Source organism: Primulina tabacum, chromosome 18 (genome assembly GCF_025594145.1).
Source record: "Primulina tabacum isolate GXHZ01 chromosome 18, ASM2559414v2, whole genome shotgun sequence".
Classification (NCBI taxonomy): domain Eukaryota; kingdom Viridiplantae; phylum Streptophyta; class Magnoliopsida; order Lamiales; family Gesneriaceae; genus Primulina; species Primulina tabacum.
In genome coordinates, this window is record NC_134567.1 from 3,850,724 (window position 1) to 3,866,788 (window position 16,065).

At 37.6% G+C, this 16,065-nt stretch overlaps 1 protein-coding gene across 1 annotated transcript; it reads left to right on the forward strand.

The window, feature by feature from the left end:
* The first annotated feature begins 3,085 nt into the window (after window positions 1-3,085).
* LOC142533337 (protein BOBBER 2-like) lies at window positions 3,086-6,294 on the forward strand. Its single transcript, XM_075640077.1, has 6 exons — window positions 3,086-3,652; window positions 4,757-4,929; window positions 5,018-5,066; window positions 5,402-5,568; window positions 5,755-5,838; window positions 5,927-6,294. Exons 1-6 carry the CDS (start codon window positions 3,247-3,249, stop codon window positions 5,963-5,965), a joined length of 918 nt encoding a protein of 305 aa, XP_075496192.1. The 5' UTR covers window positions 3,086-3,246; the 3' UTR covers window positions 5,966-6,294.
* The last annotated feature ends 9,771 nt before the right edge of the window (window positions 6,295-16,065 follow it).

Sequence of the window (16,065 nt, forward strand, 5' to 3'; positions counted from 1 at the left end):
ATGGGAAAAGGAGTTGGAGTCTTGTGCGGGGACCAAAAAGTCGCGCGTCGGTGTTATGAAGGGGTAGTGAGGGAAGAGGGAAAAGGAGCGCGTGTGGAGGTTAACATGATTAGGAAAGGAAGAAGTGGGTGACATTGTTCAGTTGAAGGTGCAAGAAGAGCAAATCGAAAGTTGGACCTAGAGTGGGAGGGTCTTTTCAGAGTGATTGAGAAATTTAATTCTGGAGCTTATTACTTGGAGAATGTTCAAGGCAAGGCTTTAAAGAGGCCCTGAAATGCTTACCACCTTAGGGAATATCATTCTGAATTTTATCGTTGATTTATTTCATCTTTGCATTTTCACATGTAATCAGTTGGAATTTAATAAAATCAAGTTCTTACTTCCAGTTCATGAATGTTGGTGTATTATGAAAGTGAGAAAACTTAATTTTCCTGCTAAGGCATCGCCTAGCAGAGGAGCAGAGTTGGGAAAGAGAAAATTTTATTTTCCTGCTAAGGCATCGCCTAGCAGAGGAGCAAATTGAGGAGGAGAAAAAATTTATTTTCCTGCTAAGGCACTGCCTAGTAGAGGAGCAGAGTTGGGGAGGAGAAAAATTTTATTTTCCTCCTAAGACATTACCTAGCAGAGGAGCAGAGTTGGAAAAGAGAAAAATTTTATTTTCCTGCTAAGGCACCGCCTAGCAGAGGAGCAGAGTTGGGGAGGAGAAAAATTTTATTTTCCTGCTAAGGCGCCGCCTAGCAGAGGAGCAGAGTTAGGGGGGATAAAAATTAAATTTTCCTGCTAAGGCACCGCCTAGCAGAGGAACAGAGTTGGGGAGGAGAAAAATTTATTTTCCTGCTAAGGCACGCCTAGCAGAGGCGCGGAGTTAGGGAGGAGAAAAATTTTATTTTCCTGCTAAAGCATCGCCTAGCAGAGGAGCAGAGTGAGGAAGGAGAAAAATTTTATTTTCTCGCTAAGGCATCGCCTAGGAGAGGAGCAGAGTTGGGGAGGAGAAAAATTTTATTTTTCTGCTAAGACATCGCCTAGCAGAGGAGCAGAGTTTGGGAGGAGAAAAATGTTATTTTCCTGCTATGGCGTCGCCTAACAGAGGAGTTAGAGGGTGAGGGTGAAGAATTTTTATTTTCCTGCTAGTGCGTCGCATAGCAGAGGATTTAGAGGGTGAAGGTGGAGAATTTTTATTTTTCTGCCAAGGCGTCGCCTAGCAGAGGAGTTAGAGTGTGAGGGTGGAGAATTTTTATTTTCTTGCTAAGGCCCGGCTTAGCAGAGGAATTATGAGATGATGAGGTGAGAGTTTGATTTTTCCTGCTAAGGCCCGGCTTAGCAGAGGAGTTACGAGATGATGAGGTGAGAGTTTTATTTTTCTGCTAAGGCATCGCCTAGCAGTGGAGTTAGAGGGTGAGGAGGTTGAAGTTTTATTTTTCCTGCTAAGGACTATTCTAGCAGAGGAGTCAAGGGCACGGGGAAGTGGAAATTATTTTCCTTCAAAAGCTTAGTAGAGGACCTTGAAGATGGGGGCGACGAGGGTATATCGTGGCGAGCAAGGCGTTCGGGCGCTGGGCGAGCGTGGGCAAGAAGGGCAGGGGTAATCTCGCGTGGGTGAGCGTGCATGGGTGGGGCGATCTCGCGTGGGCAAGCGTGCTGATGGATGGGCAGGCGGCGAGCTTGAAGGCTCTGGGGCTCGGCAGGGGCGAGTGGACGGCCAAGCGCTGGGCGAGCGTGAAGCAGGGCAAGGGGCGAGCGTGAGGGCGTCTGGGCGTGCGCAGGCAGCGCGGCTCGACGAGGGACGAGCGGGCAGGCGGCAAGCTTGGGGGCTTTTGGGCGAGCGCTCGTGCGAGGACTTGGCATGGGCGAGGGCGAGCTCGGGCGAGGGTGTGCTCAAGAAAGGAGGTTGGCGAGGCGTATGTGTGGGTGGGGTGTGCGCGCGGCTGGGCGAGAGCTCAGCTGGGCGAGTAGGGGCGCACGGCGAGGGCTAGGCGTGGGCGAGCAGGCGAGGCTCGGGGCGAGGAGGAGGGGGCGTGCGAGGGCTTGAGTGTGTAAGCTGGGGCGAGAGCTCGGCTGAGCGAGTAGGTGTGCACGGCGAGGGCTCGAGTGTGCACGCTGGGGCGAGGGCTCAGCTGGGCGGGTGGGCTGCGATGGTGGAGCGTATGTGAGTTGCAGAGGAAATTATGCAGGGGAGAAGTGAAATGGAGTTAAGAAATGACTCTTATTTATAGAGCTCAAACCAAATCTTGCCATTCAGGACGAGATTACGATTTGATTTGTTTCCGAATTTTTGGAGACTGACGAGCGGCAGGAAGAAAATGCACAACTCGCGTCCGGTAAACCGAGAACAACACAAACTGAGGATAACACAATAATCGAACTTTGAACCTACGATTCAGTTCGACTCGGGAGGGGGAGACTGGTGATACCCCATAGATGAGCCCACTACCCCTGGCCCATCCCTAACCCAAATGGAAGACAGACCCATCAAAGGCCCATGTATTCTCCTATAAATACCAGGTTTGAGTGTTCAGTTGATTCACGATATTATTTTTCAGACCATCCCTAGCCCAAATGGAAGACATGCTCATCAAGGGCCTATGTATTCTCCTATAAATACCAAGTTTGAGTGTTTAGTTGATTCACGATATTATTTTTCAGCACCACCCTTAGCTACTCTCCATTTACATACTCAGTCTCTAACTTGAGCATCGGAGGGGCTACGTCAGGACACCCTCCTGGCCCCTTTCTAACGGTCTTATTCGTGATTTCAGGCTCAGGACAATTTCGAAACCTGCGTCTGGACTAGTGACACTTGCTGGAATCGGACCCTAAATTTCCCGTGAGTATCAATATTTTTATAGACTAGGTAAACTTGATCGTTAACGTAATAATCTGTAAAACACGATACTCAAGTAAATTGTATTAAGTAAATTTTGTACAACAAATTTGTTCCAAAAATATTGATAGTTGTGTAACAGGTTCGTTTTAAAAAATATTGATAGAGTGACTAAATCTTCCTTTAAAATTTAATAATAACCGTGGAGTACTTTTTGGGTTGGGGCAATTGGTGTTTGAAATGAACATATTAGGGTTCGTTTTCTAATTTCCCATAATTATAACCTAGACTAGAATACTCCTGAACCTACGGTTTCCCAGTTTTCTGCTGCAAATTGCTTCACTCTTGGTAGGCTTTGACAACAACATTTTCCCCGAATTTCAAAATTAGTTCAATTTTATCATCAATCTTGGATCAGTGTGCTCATGGCGATACTCTCCGACTACGAGGAAGACGACCAGAAGAAGCCGGCGACATCGGCTCCGCCAGCGAGGAAACAGTTCAACGCTGCCCTCGATCCGTCGGATCCGTTTGGGTTTTTGGAGAAGGTGTTCGAGTTCGTCGCGAGAGAGAGCGACTTGTTTAGGAGCGATTCGTTGGTGAGTGATGTGAATGCGGTGTTGAAGATGGTGAAAGATAAAGTTGAATCGGAGGAGGAGAAGAAGAAGAAGAGTAGAGAAGTGAAGGTGGAAGTAGATAGAAAAGTTGAGAAAAGTGTTAAGGAGGAGGTTCCTCCTCAGCCTTCGACGTCGACGGCTGTGAAGACGGAGGAGGTAAAGGTAGAGCAAGGAAGTGAGACTGAAGTTGAAATGGAGAAGAATGGGCTTCGAGGTATGCCTTTTTTTCCTCGACATTATTGTATACTTAATTGTGTTTCTGCTACTTCATTGAGTAGAAAAAACTCTGTCGTTTACTTTGTTTTGAGATGGCTTGATGTTTTATCGTGATATTGTAGTGCTGTTTCTCTTTTTTTAAATTTTACCTGCACTTGGGCAAGAAAAGTTGATAACTCGATGAGGATGAACTATTCTACTTGTCTGCATCGATTGTGCAAGTTCCATGTTCATCATAATTCCTTGATCCTACGCTACTTAAAATTGTTTTCAATCTTCATTCTGAAGTCATTTTTATTGTTATTTGGATTTGATGTATACATGTCTATCGTGACTTTAGACATGGGTTACATTTGCCATGGCATCATCCAAAGCTGCTTTTGTATATGGACAGAGTTCTTAGGATTAATGTTATCTCTGTTTGGCATTTGCATGTTATGAGTCGAAATGGTTATTTTTATATGGAACAAAATTTATTTATGAATTCCCAACTTCTTGACACCCTATAATATGCATGCTAAATAGAAATCTGTTTTGCACCCGAGGATGAGGTGTCGAGCATTTAGGTGTAGAGAATTTATTAGAAGGTGCTGGATACACTTTGAAATACATGTTTTTACATTAAAGAGAATCATTTTATACACCTCAGGATCCTGGATTTATCAACGGGAGGAGGAAACTGAACTATATATTGACTGCATATGTATCCCAGGATGAAAAAATACTCATTAATAATTTTTGAGTTCTAATATGTATCTGTTGTCTTTGTACATGATTCCACAGCCATTTTGTATCTGGTTTTTATTATTTTTTATATATGTTTTAACCAGGAAATATTTTGCAACGCAATACAATTTTACCAGAGGTTGTTATTTGTTCCTGAGCAGCACTTCTAATATGTATTTGTTATCTTTGTACACGATTCCACAACCATTTTGTATCTGGTTTTTATTATTTTTTATATATGTTTTAACCAGGTAATGTTTCGCAACACAATACAATTTTACGACTTGCACTTTCTTTAGCTGTCACAATTCGATTCTTACATTATTTATTGCACATACCACCTCTTTATTGGTGATTGTTATTTGTTCCTGAGCAGCACCTAACAAAGGGAATGGCCTCGACATGGAGAAATACACTTGGGGTCAATCTTTGCAGGAGGTTAACATTATTGTTCCTGTACCTCCTGGAACAAAGTCAAGATTCATTACTTGCGAAATAAAGAAAAAATATCTTAAAGTTGGGCTCAAAGGTCAACCGCCGGTGGTTGAAGTAAGTTTGTCTTGCTGTTCTGTAATTCACATATATCCTCTTCGCTGCTCATTGCTTAAGTGTTCTTTTGAGCTTTATTAATTTGCAGGGAGAGCTTTTTCAGTCTGTCAAGGTTGATGACTGCTTCTGGAGTTTAGGTAGGTAAAATTGATACGGTTATATATTTATTTGCATCTTGTATAAATTATTAATACACTTATATATCTATTTGCATCTTGTATAATTGTATTGTATTGTGTTGAATTTTATGAAGCTCATCTATGCATAAACATCATTTAATTACATATATTAATACACTGTCTAGGCGGTCACTCACCGCCCTGCCACCACCTACTGCCATTTACAACACTGATTTATTTATCGTCATATTAATCTATGGAAAAGTTTACCATATGTCTGCTGATTTTTTAAAAATTTCAGCATTTATTGAAACCCAGTCGCTAGTAGTCAATAATCATTCAACTTCTTGCAGAGGACCAGAAATCCATCTCCATTCTCTTAACAAAGCAAAACCAGATGGAATGGTGGAAGTACTTGGTGAAGGGAGAACCTGAGATTGATACCCAGAAAGTTGAACCTGAGAACAGCAAATTGTCTGATCTTGATCCTGAAACACGGTCCACTGTCGAAAAAATGATGGTAGACGTTTAATGACTTTGTTATGTGCTTTACATCTGCTTTAATGGTCATAAAATCGAAGGCCTCATTTGTCATTTGACCATTTTAGGAGTTTTTATCCACAGTACCAATACGCATGTCACCTCATCTTTCCATCATCTTTATTGCTTCATATAATGTTGTTAACACTTGACCTATTCTTGTCAGTTCGACCAACGACAGAAGCAAATGGGCCTTCCCTCAAGTGATGAAATGCAAAAACAAGAGATAATGAAGAAGTTCATGTCTGAGGTGATAACAAACTAATCTTCTACGCTAACATTGATCTTTTTCTTTAAAAAATTCTCGCATTTGCTGATGGGTAGTTTTTGATTTGCAGCATCCAGAAATGGATTTCTCAAAGGCCAAGTTTAGCTAAGTCTAGTTACATCGCCAGACGTGGGTTGGTCTTGGTTGTGGCGCACTCTTCCCTCTTATAGACTTTTATATTTCTACGTATCAAATGCGAAAAAACATGTATGTATATGATTTCATCTTTCTCAAATTCCAAGAAAGGCACGACTTACTTTGATGGAAGTTAATGAACATGTGACCGCAAGTAAGCGTCAGTGCCTGAATATTGAACAACATGGCCTGAAGCGCGGTAGTTACTGGATTCATGCGAAGAACCTTTGTGATCAGCTAGCTGGAAGCTTTTATCATGAAAAACTATGATACTGATGATATTAGTCCAGTGGATTATTGTTAGATGTGGTGTCAAGCTCCGTTGCCATCCACTAGTGCTATTTTTTGTTGTATCTTCTAGAGTTTTTGTTTTGTGTGCACCGCGTGAAATTCTTGATTCTGCGGTCAGCGGAGTCTGAGTTCTCTTCTCTCAAGACTTCCTCGCAGCTAAAGTTTTACTTGAGCTAAATCTTGTGTGCGCGCTGAATGAAAATTATCAACTAATATGTAAATTATTCTTATTGAGGACTTTCATTTTGAAATAGAAATGAACGACGGTAATGAAAAAACTTGAGGTGGAGGCGACAGCTTAATTGGGTCAAGTTGTATTAGCATCTACTCGAAATTGAAGGGGGGAAAGAAAGGTAAAATAAAAGGAAATATATTTAAATCCTTATATTTTTAAAAGTCGGGCAATAAAACTAATTGCAAATGGTATAAACGTGGTTGAGTTTTAAAAAATAAAAAAACAACGGTTAAATATGCTTAATGTTTTAATACACAGATAAAACCTATTAATTTTATATAGAGGATTTGTGGTTATTGCTTTTTTGCAAGAGTTTAAAATACTACTTAGCCGAGTTGATTGAGATGTTATAGTCTTCTTGTAGACTGAGTGAGTACGTGGGTTTTTGTTTGATCCAACATGAAAAAATTTGGACCAACATGTGATCACTGAATTTATTTTATGTACGCAATAAATATAGTGCATCGTATAAGTTCAGATTTATTTAGATTGCAATTGGACGTGAAGATTTAAATTTGCAGGAAAATGATGTTATGATATGGATTTAATATAGTTATCAAGAGATTTTCGGTTAATATAGATAGCTCATTTTATCTATTTACATATTTGTATCATGTAATTATAGTCTATAAATATGGATTCTCAGTTATAAATAAAATAATTTGTAGTCAATCTCCGAACTCTCTTTTCTTTCTTTTATATTTTTTTATTACTTTTATAACATGTTATCAACACAAATACTTTTTCGTTTGAACTTGTTTTTGTTTGTCTCACGTGCGGTAATTTGAGATAATAAAACCCGAAAATAAAGAATAAACTGGACACAGAGATTTACATGGAAAACCCCTAAAAATTATTAGGATAAAAACCACAGACGAGATGAAAAGAATTCCATTATAATATTTTACGGTGTACAACTCACTCACTGTGTTTCCAAAGAGAACACACACTATCTTAATACAGGAGAACCAAACACCTCACAAATATTATAGAACTAAGCACTCAAATGCTTATAAGATGAGAGAAAACTCGAAGAAGAGATGATTTCATAATGAATGGGGAGCTCTATTTATAGAGCCCCTTGTCCGTGTGAATACGCGTTAAAAACGCGTATTCATATTTCCGTCTGAACTTCCTTCTGCTGCAAATTATGACTTTTCCTCATTCACTGAATCATTCATGTTTGACATTTAATGCATATTGCCGACATTTCTTCAACTTGGAGATTTGATTGAGAATCAAACACATCTCCACCTATCCTTTCAATCTTGTCATTCTCTGCTGCTTACATTTCTGCTAGGCCACTTGAGGATCTACATCACTCAAACTTATCAATGTTCACTGGTTTGGTCAGAAAATCAGCTATGTTGTCCTTTATATGGATCTTCTGCATATCCACGCTTCCTTCTTCTATTACTTCCGGCACAAAGTGAAATTGTACTCCAATGTGTTTCGTCCTGGAATGAAAGGCTGGATTCCTTGCGATGTGCAAGGCACTCTGATTATCACAAAACAAAGGAACATTCTCTTGTTTGTGTCTGATCTCCTCCAATAACCTTTTAATTCATATTGCCTCCTTGCAAGCTTGAGTAGCTGCCATGTATTCTGCCTCTGTTGTAGATAACGCCACAACTGTCTGCAGGTTTGAAACTCAGCTTACTGCTTTCCCTACAAGTGTAAACACATAACCAGTAGTAGATTTCCTCTTGTCAGGATCACCTGCATAATCTGAATCAACATAGCCCCTGAGTGTAAAATCTGATCCTCCATAACATAATGCAGCATTTGAGGTACACTTAATGTAACTAAGGATCCTCTTGACAGTGCTCCAATGCTCTCGTCCAGGATTTGCCATATACCGACTAACTGCTCCCACTGCTTGAACAATGTCTGGTCTTGTACATATCATGACAAACATCAAACTTCCCAATGCTGATGCATATGGTACTCGAGACATCTCCATCCTCTCTGCTTCAATGCTAGGACACATCTCGGAGGATAACTTGAAGTTAACAGGAAGAAGGGTCGATATTGGCTTGCTATCTTGCATGTTGAAGCGTTGCAAGACTTTCTTCAAATAATTTTTCTGAGCTTTCTGTTATTCTATCTCGGTAAACTTGCATCCCTAGAATCTTGTTTGCTGGTCCCAAGTCCTTCATATCAAATTCCCTAGCCAACTGTACCTTCAATCCTTGGACCTGATCTTTGTTGGGCCCTGCTACCAACATGTCGTCCACATATAACATCAAAATGATATAATCATCACCAGACTTTTTGAAATACGTACAAGGGTCTGCACTCAGTCTGTTGTATCCAATGCTCATGATATAGGAATCAAATCTCTTGTACCAACACCTCGGCGCCTGTTTGAGACTGTACAGAGATTTCTTCAACCTAAAAACCAAGTTTTCTTTACCTATTTCCGCAAAACCTTCTAGCTGGAGCATATAGATTTCTTCTTTCAAGATCTCCATGAAGAAAAACCGTTTTCACATCTAGCTGTTCTAGATGTAGATCAAACACCGCACACAATGCCAACACTACTCTGACTGTTGTAAGCCGAATCACAGGAGAAAATATCTTATTGAAGTCAATGCCTTCTTTCTGAGCATACCCTTTTACTACCAATCTAGCATGACACCGCCCACTTGGTTATTGTCATCGCACTTGATCTTATAGACCCATCTGTTTCCAATGGCTTTCCTCCCTCGTGGTAGTGTAACAAGATCCCAAGTTTTATTCTTGTCTAATGCCTCCAATTTTTCTTGCATTGCTATCATCCACAAAGATACATCTGAGCTTTGAGTAGCCTCATGGAAACTTGATGGCTCACCATCTTCTGATAATAGACAATGTGCAATATTGCTTTCAGTGACATAATTTGAAAGCCAACCTGGTTTTGACTGCCTCACATTGGAAACTTCAGACTCAACATGTTCTTGTTCTTCATGCTCTGGTACTGCTTCACAAGAAACTTGACATTCGTCCGTCTTATTTTCCACCTGAAATATAGTAGTTTCTGAATTCAATGAGTCTTTGTCTCCCTTTACTTTATCTTCCTCGAAGATAACATCCCTGCTGATGACAAGCTTAAGAACAGTAGGATCCCACAAGCGAAACCCCTTTACTCCATCAGCATAACCCAAGAAGATACATTTTCTGGATTTCGAATCCAACTTCGATCTTTCTTGCTTATTGTACAGAACGTACACAGGACTTCCAAATGAATGCAAATGAGAATAATATGTCGGCTTTCTAGTCCACATCTCCATCGGAGTCTTCAGATCAGTCGTCAATGAAGGAGAACGATTGATAATATAACAAGCGGTTTTGACTGCCTCCGTCCAAAATGACTTGTCTAGATCCGCAGTCCTCAACATAGCTCTTGTTCTGTCCAACAAGGTTCTGTTCATCCGCTCCGCCACTCCATTCTGTTGAGGTGTGTAAGCCGTCGTGAATTGTCTTTTGATGCCCTCATGTTGACAAAATGCATCAAACTCGTCACTGTTATATTCTCCTCCATTGTCAGTCCTCAGACACTTTATTTTCTTTTCAGAATCAAGTTCAACCCTGCGCTTTGAAATCTTTGAAGACTTGGAAAACATCTGATTTCTTCTTGATTGGATACACCTAACATCTCCTAGAGAAATCATCAATGAACGAGACAAAGTATTTCGCTCCTCCTAGGGATACAACCGGTGCTTGCCAAACATCCGAATGAATCAGCTCCAATATGCTTTTGCTCCTGGCAGTAGAAGTGCCAAACTTTAATCTGTGTTTTTTACTGGTAACACAGTGCTCACAAAAGGGTAGTGACACTTTTGTAAGTCTCAGCAGCAGCTTCCATTCTGAGAGAATTTTCAACCCTAGTTCTGACATATGTCCGAGCTTTCTATGCCATAACACTGTTAATTCTTCTCCTGAACCAATTGATGCAACAGCTAGTTCTGCCTCTTTGTGTGTTTCTCCCAAAAGTACATACAGATTTGCAGCAACTTTTTCCGCCTTCATAACCACAAGTGCACCCTTCACGATCTTGATCTCGTTCTCGATACGGGTTTTGCACCCGATGTCATCCAATTGCCCCAAAGACAAAAGATTCTTCGTCAGTCCTTTCACATGTCGTACCTCCTGTATGGTGCGAATGATGCCATCAAACATCTTTATTTTAATAGTACCGACCCCAGCGATTTCCGAGGCATGATCATTTCCCATGAATACAGATCCTCCTGAGACTGGTTCATAATGATCAAACCATTTTCTTCGAGACATCATGTGCCACGTCGCTCCCAAATCCATAATCCATGTATAACAAAATTTTTGTCTGCCTTCTGCAACTGTTATTGCTTCGCTGAATAATATTTCACCACTGCCTGAAGTACTGGCCACATTTCCTTGAGAACTTTTATCGATACTCGTACACTCTTTCTTGAAGTGCCCTTTACCGCCACATTTAAAGCAGTAAATATTTTTCTTTTTACTTCTCGACTTTGATCTACCTCGCCTTTGGCTCCCACTGGAGTCATGGTCTATAAATCTTCTTTTATCATCGGTAAAGCCTCTGCTTGCTTCGATGTTAACAACCTATCTTCCTTATTCTTGCGCCAGCTTTCTTCTCTGAGAACTGCAGTTAAGACATCGTCGAATCTTAGAAAGTCCATAAGAATATTGTTGGTAATGTTGATGATAAGTTGATCATATGAATCTGGTAGACTTTGAAGTAGAAGCTCCGCACGTTCATTTTCCCCTATTTTATGCCCCATGGAAGTGAGTTGGGCAAATAGAGTATTTAGTGTATTGATATGGTCGGTCATCGATGAAGATTCCGCCATCCGAAAAGTATAAAACCTTCTCTTTAGGAAAATCATGTTGTGTAGCGACTTGACCTCGTACATCTTTGTCAGAGTATCCCAGATAACTTTTGCTGTTTTTATCTCAGAGATACTTGACAATACTTCGTCTGCTATAGCCAAGTGTAAATTGACAACAACATTATCATTCATCTCATTCCACTTTCCATCGTCCGTAATTTCCACCGGTCTATCTCCAATAGCCGCCAAACAATTTTCCTTTCTTAAAACTGCTTGTATCTTTATTTTCCACAGCATAAAATTGCTTTCATTGAACTTTTCTATCTCGTACCTTACCGACATTATGTCTACAATAATTTTAGTAGATTGGACCAAATAATCCCGCATTAAAATCTCAAAAAAATCTTGTCTGATGTGGAAGATCAGTCTAACCTGTAACCACAGAGCATACTCAGAATTTTAAAAAATTTAAACCAAAGCTCTGATATCACTTGTTGGTCCCACGTGCGGTAATTTGAGATAATAAAACCCGAAAATAAAGAATAAACTGGACACCGAGATTTACGTGAAAAACCCCTAAAAATTATTAGGGTAAAAACCACGGGCAAGATGAAAAGAATTCCACTATAATATTTTATGGTATACAACTCACTTACTGTGTTTCTAAAGAGAACATACTCTCTGAATACAGGAGAACAAAACACCTCACAAATATTATAGAACTAAGCACTCAAATGCTTATAAGATGATAAAAAACTCGAAGAAGAGATGATTTCAGAATGAAAGGAGGAGCTCTATTTATAGAGCCCCTTGTCTGTATGAAAAACGCGTATTCATATTTCCGTCTGAATTTTCTTTTGCTGCAAATTATGACTTTTCCTCATTCATTGAATCATTCATGTTTGACATTTAATGCATATTGCCGACAGTTTTCTCAAAAAGCACAACTTATTATTAAATATTTTATATTAAATTAATGGATGCTCTTAAAGTAACACAATTTTATAATTTTATGTTGATATTCTTGACAAATTGAGGATTTATCGAATACAATATGCACAAATTATTGAAATGTTAGAGTTCTATAATTATAAACCATATATTCTTTACTAATAAAAGAATAGCCTAGAAACATAGATTTAGCATCAAAAGCGGTTAAATGTGTTTAATAGTTATTGTGAATGAAACAAGTATAACCAATATGCGGAAATATAAGATATCAGATTGATTGTTATTTTCATATCTCAGGGAGTTTTTCCATGATTCTTGTTAATCATTGATATATTTTATATATGGCATGAAATGTTCACAGCTTCTGCCAAAATCTTTGAGAGATACCAGATTCAATCTAACATGGTTCAAGCCCCCTCGTTGAGTGTTATGTTCTTTCTCTCAACAACTCCATTTTGCTGAGATGATCTTGCAACTGAAAACTCATGCTTGATTCCATTATCATCTATATAATTTGAAAGTATATTCTTGGTAAACTTATTTCCTCTGTCACTCCTTATCCTATCTTCCACTGAAGTTTTCTCATTTTGAAATTTTTTAAGAATCTGGATAAGCTGGGCAACTATCTGATTTTTAAAACTCTGGAAGGTAAAACTTGAAAAGTCATCAATAATTACCAAGTTTAACTTATTTTCCCCTAGGCTCATTACATATATTGGACCAAAGAGATCCATATGATGAAGTTACAAATATCGAGTCGTTGAGTTGTTTCCTTTATTCTTCAATGTTGATATGATATTTTAACCTAACTAACATGCAGAAAGAATCTTATTTTTGGTAAAATCAATGTTAGGTAACATTAATGCCAATTTCTACTTACTCAAGCTGACAGCCTGACAATAGATTTGAAATTTAAGCGAATGAATCATTTGTTCCATAACCAATTTTTATTACCATGCAAAGTAACAAAACATGTTGGAGCATTAAGATTATCATCATTTCAACTTATTTATATGTATTTTGTTCTCTTAGGTCGGTTTAGCATAACCTTACCATTTGCAGATTTAGTCGTGCATGTATGTTTGTCAAACTCAACCGAGTAACCATTACACATAGTTGACTAATGTTAATTATATTGTAGAAAATATTTTCAACTAGTAACACATCCTTAATAATTGCCTAACTATAAATAATCTTATTGTTGCTCACAACTTTACCATTGAAATTATCACCAGATGTGACTCTTGTCTTTTGTAATCAATAACTTCATATAACACCTTGATATTACAAGTTATGTGTTTGGAGCAACCACTATTCAGAAACCAGATTGATTCTTTGATGATTTTCTTCTTTGAAGCCTACAATCAGTCAAACAAACCTTTGGTACCCAAAACTAGTTGGGTCTTAAACCCTATCCACACTTGAATTAGCTCTTCTGAGATTTGTAAATCACACGCTCAAAGTATTATTCGATCATTTTGAATGATTGTTTTGTGCTACTCAAACACTCACTAGTGATTTCAAAGAATTTCTATCTTAGTTTGTGTAACTGTACGAATGAGTCTTTTCACACAAGTTTCATATTGTGTAGTGAGATTTTGTACTAAGAGTGTCAGTACATATTTGTATAATTTCCCCCGAAGTGGGATGTAAAAAGTATTGTATTGACCAAAGTCTTCTAGTTGTGCTTTCCGAAAACAGAAGAAATAGAGATATTAAAGGATTTTAACATTTGAACATCCAAAAACAATTCTTGAATTACTTATTTTTAGCAATTTTACTTGCACTATTGTTTTTTTTTATCTATTGTTTTTTGTTGGAATTGTTGTTCACTCAGTTTGAGTGGACTATTTCTGCACTTTCGATTTCCAAGTAGTCTAATGTACTCAGAAGTATTGAGATTTGTTCTTGACTGGTGTTAGTGTTAACAATAGTTAAAAACCCTTAAGACTCAAAATAAAAAATTTTGTGAGTTGTTTATTCATTCCCTTTTAAATACCTCCATTTATCCTAACAACTTGTATCTCATTTTGTTCCTCACATTCTTTTCTTGGGGATTTTATTTTAATTGGTTTTCTTCAATTAAGTTGCCCTATGTTTTGAATCCTTGTCCAAAACTCTTGTTTGATTTTCAAAGTGTTGTATTTATCATTTTATTGTAGCTAAGAATGACACAAACATTAGAAACAAGAATATGATTGTTTCGAAAGGTTCCGTGTAATTTCTAATTTAAAACGGTCATATTCGCATTGCTAGATATTTTCCGCAACCGAGCCAATTTTATTGTGCTAGTTGATCGGGCAGCTTTGACCGGTTGGTTCAGGCTGGTTGGTCCAAGCTTGCTACTAAATTTTCTTAATTATAATTCTCGATTCATTAATTTATGAGAAAAGTAATAAACATATAGCTTTTCACATAACTATAACCACTCAATTTCAAGTTAGTAAAAGATAGATATGTACGAAATACGATACTATATGAAAGCTGAAACTTTTTCTTCATTGGGTGCAAAACCAGAAAATTTCAATGCAATTTTTCTTTATCTCAAGTGTTGATTAGACTTCAACTTGCAATTATGATTTGTATATCATTATTTTAGCTTCGTAACTCATGATGATACGTTTCATTTCAATAATATAGCTGAAAGATATTACCAAAATATCAAAACTAGTTGTATAAAGCTGGTTGTTATTTCAACTACATCCAGTTGGATCTTGCGAATAATATTTCAACTAGATGGCGTCTGAATCCAACATGATTGTCTGAAGTATGATTTATATAATTTTTAGTTTTTTGTTCAACCATTTTATTTTTTTGTCATTTTGAAAGCCGAATAACAATATATGTTCGAAACAATCAGTTGTGTCAGAGATTCAGCTAAGCTGAATTCGAGTTTCGGCTTCTTGAAACTTCCAAATTATGATCTACAAACTACACACTTAATGAAATATGTTAGAAATACAATAATAAGTTGTATTATCATCAAAATTACGATTACTAGTGTTCCATAAATCAACACAACTTTTCTCAACAATTCAATAAATTAGTGGAAAATGAATGATTGTAGAAATAACATGATTAACATATCGTTTTCTGATTCATTAGAAGATTATTTATGACTTGTCCTGGAACTAATTGAATGTGTGTTAAAAGTTTCAATTGAGAGTGTGATGTCAGTTGGGAGCAATTTGGGAGCCACCCTTGGGCTAGCCCCACCCAAATTTTACAATTGTTTTTTGGGTTTTCAGTATTTTTTTTGCTTCTCTCTTATTTTTGAGTTTTTTTAGCTTTACTTTATTGATGAGGAATTTTTTAAAATGGTCTTCTACAAATACCTATAATCAAATTTTACTTTTGCTCGTATTTTGCTCAAAAGGTTGAAGAACTTAATGTAAGTTGATTTTTAAAATTACCTTTAAGTTCTAAATATATTTTTAGACTATATTTAGAATAACACACAAATATATTAAATTGAGCTAATACGATAATATAATTATGCAGTTATTACATATTTTATTATATATTTATTTAATTTATATTAGTAATAAAAGTTTTATAGAATTTTATTTTTTTAGCATGAAATAGCGTATTTTTATAAGAATTGATTTTGAGAAAAATAAAGTAATGATTTTTAGAAAAATTGCACAAATTTTCAATGTGAATCATAGTATGTGATATTATATGATTTATCAGTTATTTGAATTTTGTGCATAATTACTTAAATGACGTATCAAGCTTTTTGATTTCTATTAATGTCCATATTATTCTTTGATGTTTGTCAATATC